The sequence below is a fragment of the Dromiciops gliroides genome, chromosome 2 (genome assembly GCF_019393635.1).
Source record: "Dromiciops gliroides isolate mDroGli1 chromosome 2, mDroGli1.pri, whole genome shotgun sequence".
NCBI classification, from domain to species: Eukaryota; Metazoa; Chordata; class Mammalia; order Microbiotheria; family Microbiotheriidae; genus Dromiciops; species Dromiciops gliroides.
In genome coordinates this window covers 303061256-303074155 of record NC_057862.1, presented here as the reverse complement: position 1 = coordinate 303074155, position 12900 = coordinate 303061256, and the positions used below count along the sequence as shown (strand labels likewise).

At 37.9% G+C, this 12900-nt stretch overlaps 1 protein-coding gene across 1 annotated transcript; it reads right to left on the bottom strand.

Annotated features, from left to right (window-relative positions):
- Positions 1-11516: 11516 nt before the first annotated feature.
- On the bottom strand, positions 11517-12615 carry LOC122741947 (eukaryotic translation initiation factor 3 subunit H-like). Its single transcript, XM_043985856.1, is given in 2 exon segments — positions 11517-11762; positions 11764-12615. Coding segments are annotated over 2 exon segments (1038 nt in total). The 5' UTR covers positions 12612-12615; the 3' UTR covers positions 11517-11572.
- Positions 12616-12900: the final 285 nt, after the last annotated feature.

Below are 12900 nucleotides of genomic sequence, written 5' to 3'. Positions count from 1 at the left end.
CTTGCACAGGCCATGGACTGGCTGGGGCTGGCCCTGGCATCTCTGTGAGCCTTCTTGGGCCCCTGTGGGGGGGTGGTGAGTGTTGGGAGGTGTGGGGTGGGGTATATAGGATTAGTTTCCACTCCTCTCAAACCTGCTCAGAGTCTTTGGGGGGGAGTCACTGCTATAGCAGAACCTTCCTGTTCAAGGAGGGGAATAGTTGAGGCAAGGAAATACTTATTGTCAGGTGACCTATGGCCTCCCCAAGGCATCACTTCCGTCAACACTCAACTTTGTGGCAGTTTCCGGTGTAGCAACCCAGCCATCTTCTCATGACCTCTCCCCACTTTTACTTTCCAAGCCCACCATTTTATAATAATGAAAGAACTTAGAATGTAAACACACATGTTGCTTTAATTTTGTCACCTGCACGTTTTTTCGTACCCTCACATTATTTTCTTTGAAAATTATGATTATTTCTTGACTGCAGGAGACCTAAATATTCTTTTCCCAGGGTGCTAGATCAAATGAACAAAATCAGCAACCATTTATTGTTGTGAGCCACAGTGTTAGAGATTGTGAATAAAAAAGTAAAAGAACACAGTTTCTGCCAACTATATACAAGGACCTTGCAATTTATTTTTATTTTATTGTTAATGCATTTTATGGATCCCTTTTTGTTATTTCCCACCATTCATGCTGAATTCTCCCTTGTGACAAAAATGAATTAAGCAAAAACATTGCCTGTATGGTCATTTTCAGACAATGCACACAGTATTCTCTACCCTGGCAGTCCCCCACTCCTGTCATGAGGGAGGAATTATTTTTCATTTCTTCCTCTCTGAGATCACCATTGGTTTTTCCATGACCAAAGTGCAACTTATTTTTAATGATCTATTCATTTATGTTGTTATAAGCAGAATTACCTATTTAGAGTTGGAAAGGAATTTGGAGACCGTCTAATCCAAACCCCATCCTTTTATATAGATGTTGAAGCTGAGGCTGAAAGAGATCAAGTGATTTGCCAAAGGCTTACACTGGTAATAAGTGACAGCTGGTATCTGAACCCAGCTTCTCTGACTCCAAAACCAGTACTATTTTTTTTTTTAGGGTTTTTTGTTGTTGTTGTTGTTGTTGTTTTTTAGTGAGGCAATTGGGGTTAAGTGACTTGCCCAGGGTCACACAGCTAGTTAAGTATTAAGTGTCTGAGGCCGGATTTGAACTCAGGTACTCCTGACTCCAGGGCCAGTGCTCTATCCACTGCGCCATCTAGCTGCCCCCAACCAGTACTATTTTTACTGTACTTCACTGCCTCTGGTCATTACAAATATTGTTCTCTTGGTTCTACTTATTTCACTCTCTGTAAGTTCATACAAAACTATGTACATTTCTCTGAATTCCACATATTTGTCATTTCTTCACAATAATACTCTTACATTCTTCTGCTATTGGGGGCAGCTCAGTGTTGCAGTGGATAAAGCACCGGCCCTGGATTCAGGAGGACCTGAGTTCAAAACCAGCCTCAGACACTTGGCACTTACTAGCTATGTGACCCTGGGCAAGTCACTTAACCCTCATTGCTCCACAAACAAGAATCCAGATCCTCAAAAATAACAGAAAACAAACAATATTCTTCTTCCATGGTGTGTTTTTTTTTCAGTCATTGCCCAATGATAGGGGACATATTTTGTCTCCAGTACTTTACTACCACGAAGTGTTCTGCTGAGAATATTTTTATACATATTGATCTTTGTTTCTGTGTTTGACATCTGTGAGAAAATGGGTAGTTGTCTCCTCTCAATGTGGATATAACAGTCAGTCATACTCCTCCTGACCTGTTTGTAGGACAAAGGTCTCAGATTCCCTCTTCCCCCTCAGGTTAACATAATCACATGGTTCAAGGAGGCCTGGTATCAATAAGGTCTGCTCCAGAGTTGTGTCCATATAAGGAAGTATAAGGTCCACTCCTGAGTTATGCTCATACAAGGAAGAGGGGTGGGAATACTGCTAGTTTTTGCATGTAGATTGTAACCCTTGAGTAATCAGACCAATGATGAAAAAGGGGAGGGTCCATTCATGTTAGGGACTAGGGTATAAAACAGGGCCTGCAAGCCCCCTTTCTTTGCACCCACTAGCTACACACTAGGGTGCCTCCTTCTCATGAGAAGGAAATAAAGAGCCTTTGCCACACTCCTGTTGAGTTCCTGAGAATTATTGAGAAGAGGATGGATTTGTCCCTCACAACATCCTTGGGGTATATGCCCAGGATTGGTATCGCCAAATCAAAATGTATGTACAGTTTAATCACTTTTCTTGCATAATTGAAATACTGAATGTTTGGACCACTTCACAGTTCCTGCCCCTTTAAACTTGATTGTTCCCACCTTTGTCATCTTTGCCCATTTGCAAGATGCGAATTGAAACTTCAGAATTGTTTTAATTTGCAATTCCTTTACTATTAGTTACATGGAATATGTTTTTCTATAATTTATACTTTGTATTTCATCCTTTGAAAATTTCTTGTTCCTATCCCTTGACCACTTACTTATTGGGAAATGGTTTCTTACTGTCATTAATTTGTGTCAATTTCCTGTATATTTTGGATATAAGACTTTTATTTTTTAAAAAATATTTTATTTTTAAAAAATATTTTATTTTCCCCAGTTATATGTAAAGACAATTTTTAACATGCACTAATTTTTTTTTTTTGAGTTCTGTAAGGGGGTAAAATTCTAGCTATACTGTCTAAAATATCTAATGAATGGTCACCAATAAATTATAAGCTTTAGCAAGAGTTTAGACTTTTAAGCATTTATTAAGGAGAATTAGAATTTGGTGAAGAGAGAGAGAAAGGCCTAGATTCATCTACCTATCTCAGGGAGCTACAGTTCTCCTGCTCTGCTCTCCATGAGAGTCCTGGTGAAAGAGAGCCAGAGAACCAGCCTTGCCCCGTCTTCCTCCCACAAGCAAACATCACTTCCTGAAGCCAAAGAAAACCCACACGGCTTGCCCTCAGATGCCTTCTCCTCATGGCGGAGCTTTCCTACAGTAAGTCTCCAGCAGGTGGTGTCATTCTAATTGTTACCATTTGGGGAAGCTAGGTGGCGCAGTGGATAGAGCATCAGCCCTGGATTCAGGAGGACCTCAGTTCAAATCCAGTCTCCGACACTTGACACTTACTAGCTGTGTGACCCTGGGCAAGTCACTTAACCTCAAATGCCTCACCAAAATACAAAAACAAAAAAACAAACAAAAAAAATAATAATTGTTACAGTTCCAAATTTTTCTCTCTACTTTTCTCACCTTCCTCCTCCCTGAGACAGTAAGCAATTTAATATAGGTTATGCATGTTCAATCATGCAAAAAATTTACCATATTAATTATGTTGCTATTATCTTTTCCCCAAAACCTTCCTGTCTTCTAAACTTCTCTGTTACTGTCAAGAGCATTACCCTCCTCCCAGTCACTCTGGCTTGCAACCTAGGTGCCATCTGTGGCTTTTCTCTAGCCCTGCATATCCAATCTGTTTCCAAATCCTCTTGATTCTTTTTTTAAAATTATTACCATATTAGTTATGTTGCGAAAGAAAAGACCCAAAGTGGAAAAAAATGGAAAAAAATACAGAAAATGAAAAATAGTATGTTTCTGTCTTCATTCAGACTCTAGCAATTCTTTCTCTGGAGGCAGATAGCATTTTTCATCATGAGTCATTTGGAATTGTCTTAGATCATTGTATTGCTGAGTATAGCTTAGTCATTGATAGTTAAACATGATACAGTATTGTTGTTACTGTGTACAATGTTATCCTGGTTCTGCTCACTGTACTTTGTATCAGTTCACATAAGTCTTTCCAGTTTTTTTTAATCAGTCAACTTATCATTTCTTAGAGCACAGTAATATTCCATTACAATCATATACCATGACTTGTTCAGCCATTCCCCAATTGATGGGGATCCCCTTAATTTCCAATTCTTTGTCACTACAGACCTAGTAGTGGTTGTGGTTGTTGTTGTTTATCCTTCATTCTCAAAGAGGACCATTATATCAGTGGTGATGTCGTGATTGCAATGAATTGGATTTAAGTGAGGAAAGGCCATGCAAGGTCACCAACCTCAATCTCTCCCCAGGAACCAGCTGGGTCCAGTGGTATGACATATATCAGGACAACTGGAGATGGCCTTAAATGCAGTGGGAGGCCTTGACCTTTTTCTGTATCACAGGGTATGCACAGTTTTATAGCCTTTTGGGCATAGTTCTAAATTGTTCTCCAGAATGGTTGGATCAGTTCAAAACTTCACCAGCAATACATTAGTGTCCCAATTTTCCCACATCACCTCCAACATTTACTATTTTCCTTTTCTGTCTAATCAATATTAGACTTTTATCAATGATATTTGATGCACATATTTCCCCCAACCTACTGTTTATAACCCCTGGTTTCATTGATTTTATTCATACAAGAGCTTTTTAGTTTTATATAGTCAAGATTAGTTATTGTATCTTTTGTGATTTTCTTTCTATCTTGTGTGATTAAGACATCCCTTTCTATGCAGAGTAGTGAAAGGTACTAGATTGCTTTTAACTTTTTATGGTGTGACCTTTTATACTTAAGTAACATATCCATTTTGAATTTACTGTGGTATTTGAAGTAACATATTGACCTAAATCTAATTTTTGCCAAACTGTTTTGTAGTTTTCCTGTGTTTTTTAAAAATTTCTTGTCAGAAAGGGAGTCCTTCCCCCAATAACTTTTTTTTCCTTATGTGTGTCAAACACTGTACTATTTTTTGTCTTGTTTATTTAGCCTGCTCCACTGTACCACAATTATGCTTAATAAATAGTACCAATGGTTCTGATGACCATTGAGTAATTCTATACCCCCTTTACTCATATTTTCTCACTATTTCCCTTCAGATCATGGAACTTTTTTCCTCCCATTGAATTTTTTTTTTTTAATGTATGAGGTATTTTATTTTTTCCATTACATGTAAAGATAGTTCTCAACTTTTGTTTATACATGCTTTACAATTTCAGATTTTTCTCCCTCCCACCCCTCCCTCCCCTCTCCCCTAGACAGCAGGTAATCTGATATAGGTTATATCTATATATCTCTATACATATACATATAGATATATATATATACATACACACACATATATATACACATAATAACATTAATCCTATTTCTGCATTAATCCTGTTACAAGAGAAAGAATCAGAGCAGTGATGCAAAACCTCAAAATAGAAAGAAAAAAAAAACCAACAGCACCCAAAACAAAAGAAATAATATGGTTCAATCAGCATCTATACTCCACAGTTCTTTCTTTCTTTTTTTTTCTTGGATTTGGAGATCCTCTTCTATCATGAGTTCCCTGGAACTCTTCTGTACCATTGCATTGGTGAGAAGAATATAGTCCATCACAGTAGGTCAACACTCAATGTTGATGATACTGTGTACAATGTTCTTCTGGTTCTGCTCATCTCACTCATCATCAGCTCACATAAGACCCTCCAGGTTTCTCTGAACTCTTCCTGCTCATCATTTCTTACAGCACAATAGTATTCCATTGTATTCATATACCACAACTTGTCCAGCCATTCCCCAATTGATGGGCACCCCCTCAACTTCCAATTCCTTGCTACCACGTAAAGAGCAGCTATAAATATTTTTGTACATGTGGGTCCCTTTCCCCCTTCCATGATTTCTTTGGGCAAAAGACCTAAAAGTGGGATTGCTGGGTCAAAGGGTATGCACAGCTTTATCGCCCTTTGGGCATAATTCCAAATTGCTCTCCAGAATGGTTGGATCAGTTCACAGCTCCACCAACAATGCATTAGTGTTCCAATTTTCCCACAGCCTCTCCAACATTTATTATCTTCCTTTTTTGTCATTTTAGCCAATCTGATAGGTGTCAGGTGGTACCTCAGAGTTGTTTTAATTTGCATCTCTCTAATCATTAGAGATTTAGAGCATTTTTTCATATGGGAATAGATAGCTTTGGTTTCTTCATCAGAAAAGTGCCTGTTCATATCCTTTGACCATTTCTCAATTGGGGAATGACTTGGATTCTTATAAATTTGATTTAATTCCCTATATATTTTAGAGATGAGGCCTTTATCAGAAGCACTGGCCTCAAAAATTGTTTCCCAGCTTTCTGCCTCCCTTCCAATTTTGGATGCATTGCTTCTGTTTGTACAAAAATTTTTTAATTTAATATAATCAAAATCATCCATTTTGCATTTTATAATATACTCTATCTCTTGTTTGGTCAAAAACTGTTTTCCTTTCCAAAGATCTGATAGGTACACTATTCCTTTCTCTCCTAATTTACCTATGGTATCACCTCTTATGTCTAAATCATGTATCCATTTTGACCTTATTTTAGTATAAGGTGTAAGATGTTGGTCTATGCCTAATTTCTGCCATACTATCTTCCAGTTTTCCCAGCAGTTTTTGTCAAATACTGAGTTCCTATTCCAGAAGCTGGAGTCTTTGGGTTTATCAAACACTACATTACTAGTGTCATTTACTACTGCATTTCCTGAGCCTAGCCTATTCCATTGATCTACCACCCTCCCATTGAATTTTGTTATTACTTTATATAATTTTTAGAAAAGTATTCCCTCAATAATTTGACTAGTCTGACATTAAATATGTAAGTTGGTTTAGGTGATATTATAATTTTTATTCTACTACTGAAGAAAAACACTTATCATTGACTATATGCCCAATTAATTTATCGCCCTCTTTCATAAGGATGTTTGTAGGTATATTGAAAAATTCCTGTGTGTATTTTATCATTTCTCCTGGTTTTTGTTGATAATATAGGATGGGGCAGCTAGGTGGCACAGTGGATAAAGCACTGGCCCTGGATTCAAGAAGACCTGAGTTCAAATCCAGCTTCAGACACTTGACACTTACTAGCTGTGTGGCCCTGGGCAAGTCTCTTAACCCTCTTTGCCCCGCCCCCCCCCAAAAAAGTAAACATGAAAGAGATAATATAGGATGATTTTTAAGAAATTATCTTGTGTCTTGCCACCTTGTTTTAGCAATGTCTTTTTGCTAATTCTCTGGGATTTTCTAGGTATACCAACATTTCATCTGTAAGTAGGAATAGTTTTGTCTCTTCTGCTGTTGTTTACACCTTTCATTTTGTTCTCTTGTCTTATTACTAACTTACCTCCAGAAGTTTGTCAAATAAGGGCTCTACAATTTAAAGACATACAAATAACTATGACACAAGGGAGAGTGAAGTAAGTGAAAAAAAAAGAGGCTCAAATATAGAGCCCTTTAAAATTTTATATGGGAAAGATCAAACATTTCATGTAAAAATGTTTGGGGTAATAGAAGTTTAATGGGCTTGAAACCCATTATGAGTCAGCACTGAGGCATAGAAACCAAAAAAGGTATTGCAGTTATACAATGAATCCAGCAGAACTTCATGTTTCTGAGTGTAATGTATAACCTAAAAAAAGAAAAAAGAAAAAAATAGAAATGCAAATTGAAACTACTCTGAGGTACCACCTCACACTTATCCAATTGGCTAATATGACAAAAAAGGGAAATGATAAATGTTGGACAAAATGTGGGAAAACTGGAACACTAATGTGCTGGTGGTGGAGTTGTGAACTGATCCTACCATTCTGGAGAACAATTTGGTACCATGCCCAATAGACTATAAAACTGTGCATACCCTTTGATCCAGTAATAACACTTTAAAGTCTATATCCCAAAGGAATCATAAAAAATAAAAAATGACCCACATATACAAAAATATTTATAGCTGTTCTTTTTGTGGTGGCAAAGAATTGGAAATCGAGGGGAATCCCCATCAATTGGGGAATAGCTAAGCAAGTTGTGGTATATGAATGTAATGGAATACTAGTTTTCTATAAGAAATGATGAGCAGGGGGCAGCTAGGTGGTGCAGTGAATAAACCTCCCACCCTGGATTCAGGAAGACCTGAGTTCAAATCCGGCCCCAGACACTTGACACTTACTAGCTGTGTGACCCTGGGCTAGTCACTTAACCCTTACTGCCCCTAGAAAACAAAACAAAACAAAAACAAACAAAAAGAAATGATGAGCAGGAAAATTTAAGGAAAACCTTGAAAAACTTACATGAATTGATGTTGAGTGAAATTGAGTAGAATCAAGAGAACATTGTACACAGTATAAGTAACATTGTGTGATGATCAGTTGTGATAGCTTAACTCTTTTCAGCAATACAATGATCCAAGACAATGCCAAAAGACTCATGATGGGAAATGCTCTCCATATCTAAAAGAAGAACTATCTTGTCTGAAAGCAGATGAAAGCATACTATTTTCACTTTTGTTTTTGCTTTTGTTGTTTCTTCTTTTGTGTTTTTTTTTCCTTTTGTTCTGATTCTTCTCTCACAACATGGCTAATGTGGAAATATGTTTAACACGACTGTAATGTATAACCTATATCAGATTGCTTGCTGGCTTCTGCCAGGAAGAAGAAAAATTTGGAACTCAAAACCTTATAAAAATGAAATTTTGAAAACTATCTTTTAATGTAATTGGGAAAAAATAAAATAGAATATTATTTTTTTTTTTTTAAAAAGAACCTAATGTTTCAACTCAGCTTCCTCAGGTATAAATTGGAATGCTATCTGTAGCTTTTAGAGGAGGGTATTGTTAATGGGTAATCTAAAGTTTTCCAATTCCCCTACAAACTATCTAGAAACATAATGTTCAGAATGAGGGAGTTATAGTCCTGTTGTACTTTGCCCTGGTCAAACCATATCTGATACATTGTGTTTAGATCTAGACACTATATTTTGGGAGGTACAGTAATAGACTGGAGCAAGTCCAGAATAGAATAATCAGGATGTTGAAAGGACTGGAGTTCAAGCTTTCATGATGAAGTCTAGTTAGACAAGGATGCTGCAAGGGTTCTTAACTTTTTTTGTGTCAAGGACTCTTTGGCAATCTGGTGAGGTCTATGGATTGCTTCTCAGAATAATGTTTTTAAATTCATAAAACATTTAGGAATATAAAGGAAACAAATGATATTGAAACACAATGATCAAAATATTTAAAAAACAAGTTCACGGGGCAGCTAGATGGCTCAGTGGATAGAACACCGGCCCTGGAGTCAGGAGTACCTGAGTTCAAATCCGGCCTCAGACACTTAACACTTAACTAGCTGTGTGACCCTGGGCAAGTCACTTAACCCCAATTGCCTCACTTAAAACAAACAAACAAACAAACAAAAAAACAAGTTCACATACTTCAGGTTACAAACCTCTGCCTGAGAGGGGAAAAGGGAAAGACAGTCAGAAATAGAAAGATTGACTGATGAGTTCATAAGCACAATTGAACACCAAAGGAAACTTATCAAATGCTCTGTCCTGCCTTATCTAATTATTCATGATTCATGTATTGAAAACAAGGCAGCTAGGTGGCACAATAGATAGAGCACAGGCCCTGAAGTTGAAAGGATCTGAGTTCAAATTTTACCTCAGACACTTACTAGATGTGTGACCTGGGTAAGTCACTTAATTTGCCTTATTTGCCCAATCACTTTAAACATCTGGGGCCATCTCCAGTTGTCCTGATATACATCTTGCCACTGGACCCAGATATCTCTTAGAGAATGAAGGACAAACAACAATTTGAGGTCTGTTTTCCATAAGTTGTTGTATCTATAAAGACACTAGGTTCTTTTGTTCTCTGAGTATAAAACAAGGTTAGCATTGGCTTTCTCTGACCCCTGAGATGCAACTTGCTCTCTTGTTTCTTAGGAATAGGAGTAGGCTGAAACCTAGTGTGATGATGAAGCAGATATATATACCTTCTTATATCCTCTCTATGTGTGTATGTGTATCATCAGTGGTTTGGATACTATAACTACAGTAGATAATCAAAAGAATGGGGAGTTGTGTTTCTTTTCCTTGAAATCCTGTACTGGAGAGATGGATCTGGCATTATGAACTGAATTTTGAGGAACAGACTCAGCAGCCTTAGCATTTGGATGTCCCAGAGTAAGGAATATATGTATTGTTAATGTTATGATTAATGTATGGACCACCTAAATTTGATGGAGCTCCCTTATTATCCAAAAGGATATTATGAAGCTCTGGATTAATAGGAGCAAAATGCCCTTTGACTGAACTTCAAACTGAACCCAGATAGCTTATAGATAAGTCCTATCTGTTGACTTCTTTCCCCAGGATAGTAAGTTTCTATCTTATAAAAAAAATCTGGGCATCTTTGTCCTTGCCAACCCCCTTTTTTTTGGAATCATATAATCTTATCATAGTGTTTCCAGTAAGTCAAACAATCAAATTAATTGGTATTTCCTACATTCTTGTTATAACTGAAATTGTTAATCTGATTTGCATTATGTCCATTCTTGTTATAGTATTTGCTTTTAGGTTGATTTGTATTGTGCTAATGAAACTGATAATATCCTGTAACCAGTGAGCAAAGAAACCTTATATGCTCTAAGAAAGAGGGAATCTTTGAGCTCCTTTTTTGGAAGGAATCTTTGCAGGATTCATGCCTGCTTGTTTTTGGTACTAATAAACTGGTACTATGTTTTTCCCTAGCAGTTCTATGATCTGGTTTGGTTTTTGTTTTTGTTTTTGTTTTTTCCTGTAGAAGGATAGATATGGAAACAAAATTTGACACTAATGATACAAATTTCAGGTGGGCAGAACTCCAATCCTTTTTTTACCTATGTAATCATAACTCAGACGGCATTGTGGGATTTGTAGTTTTTCTCAGTCTAGCATCCAATACCAGACAGCCTTACGATCCCTACCATCCTATATTAAAGTTGACAAGAAGATTGAGAATAGTGGTAGTAACAGAACTTCAAAATAAGGATAGATTCAGATAAGTTTAATAATCTTGATTTTACATTTCCTGAAGAATTGAAAAATTGTCTTAGCAGAAATTCAGCATAAGAGCTGGCATATTCTCAGTAACTAAGTAGGATGTGGAATGTGTTTGAGGAGCAATATACACCATCTACCATAACTCCTTCCTTTTGAGCATAGGCTCAGAAAATTGCTCTCAAAGAGATGAAGGACCTCAGGAATCACTTGCAGAAAGTGCTAATTAATAAAATCATCACTGATATGTTCCAGCATATATGTGGCTTCAGGAGCATGAATTGTCTGGGATGTCTGTACTAGTGGTAGGGGATAACATATAAGGATGTGAAAGAAGGAGGAGGAGAGAAGTGGAAATTTTCAGTCATTGGCCTCATTTTTTTCAGTGAAATATGAGACAAGGGTCTCAGCTCAGAGGGTGGGTGAGTGGGTGATATGGAAGATTTGAAAAGGAATAAAAAGATTTCGAAAAATTGCTAAAGGAAGTGGGATGACGAATCTTTTAGGGAGGTGTAAAAGGATTTTTTTTTGAGAATATTAAAAACAAACTTTATTTTTTGTAACAACTTTACTGCCAAAGTGAGTCAACAATATCAAATGAGTACTGTCATTTTCATTAAGAAAATTCTATTTTTTGAAAGAGCTGTCCACAGGTGATCTCAGAGTACATATCTGCACCTTATCTGGAAACAATTTATCAAACCAGAAGTCATGGGTTTCCTCTTTCTAGTTGTTGTATTCTTGAAGAGCCTGAGCCATGAAGAGTTTGCCCAAGTTCTGTGCAGTGAACTCTTTGATGTTCTGGCAGTAAGTATTAATTTGGCCTGCAATAAGGAGAGAATCCATCCGGGCCAGTGGTTGAGGAGGTTTGAAGAGTTTGGACATGTCCTCTTCAGGCAGAGGAGGTTCTCCTCGGCTGGCGGCGCTGCTGATACTGATGTTTCTGCTGCTGCTGCTTACTGGTGTTTTTCATATAGGTGTTATATTTAACAATGTCCTGGCTCATTTCATCCACTCTGTCCATCAACAATTGCAGGCTCTTCCCCAGATGATTACTGCTGGTTAGACTGAGCAATTCATGTTTATCTGCCACAGCTGATTTCTTTTCTAGTTCCCACATTAGTACATTGATCAGATGTGAATTTTTAATTATAATCGGCACTTCTTCAAACATGTGCTCAAAGGTGATGTTTGCCGTTTTCAATGCTTCAGGAGAAAAATCTTTCTCTTTACAAACTTCCATCAGTTTTGGAGTCAGCCTGTATGCCTTCAATGATAAAGACCCTTGAGCAGTTTTTATGGGATCATAAATGAGAACTACAGACTCTTCAATTGCATGTTGGTAACTGAATTGGGAATCCAGAAGAGCATGGGTGACAAAAGAGCCATAGTATGTAGACTGGTACCAACCAACATGAAGATGATCGATATTTACGTGACGAAGACTACACATCATTTCCATCTGATATTGGACTTCATCAAAATCAGCATCATCCTCTGTGTACTGGGGAAAGGGAAAACAATTGGTGATTTCAAGCCTGTCTTCCACCACCAGTCCCAAAAGTACTCCCTGGACAACTTCATTCCCCTGTCCTTCTTCTTGGTAATGTTTAATTATTTTCAAAACAACCAGGCCGTCGATCTGCACTTGCTTCACGGCCGAATCTCCTGAGCTGCCTTTGCCTTTTCCTTTGCCTGAGGCCGCGCCAGTTGTAGAAGTCAAACCGGTGGAGCCAGAGCCGGTACCTTCTTTACGCGACGCCATCTTAGTGGAAGGACCGGAGGAAAGAGCGTAAAAGGATATTTTTGCTGCAGTGAAGGCCCAGTTGAAATTTGTAAGTGTAACGATTGGAATGACGCCACCTGCTGGAGACTTACTGTAGGAGAGCTCCACCCATGAGGTGAAGGTCTTTGAGGGCAAGACCATGGGTCTTTTTTTTGGTGTCAGGAAGTGACGTTTGCTTATGGGAGGAAGAAGGGGGGAGCTTGGCACTCTGACTCGCTTTTTCCTGAGGACTCTGGTGGAGAAGGCAGCTAGAAATGTGCTCTCCCTT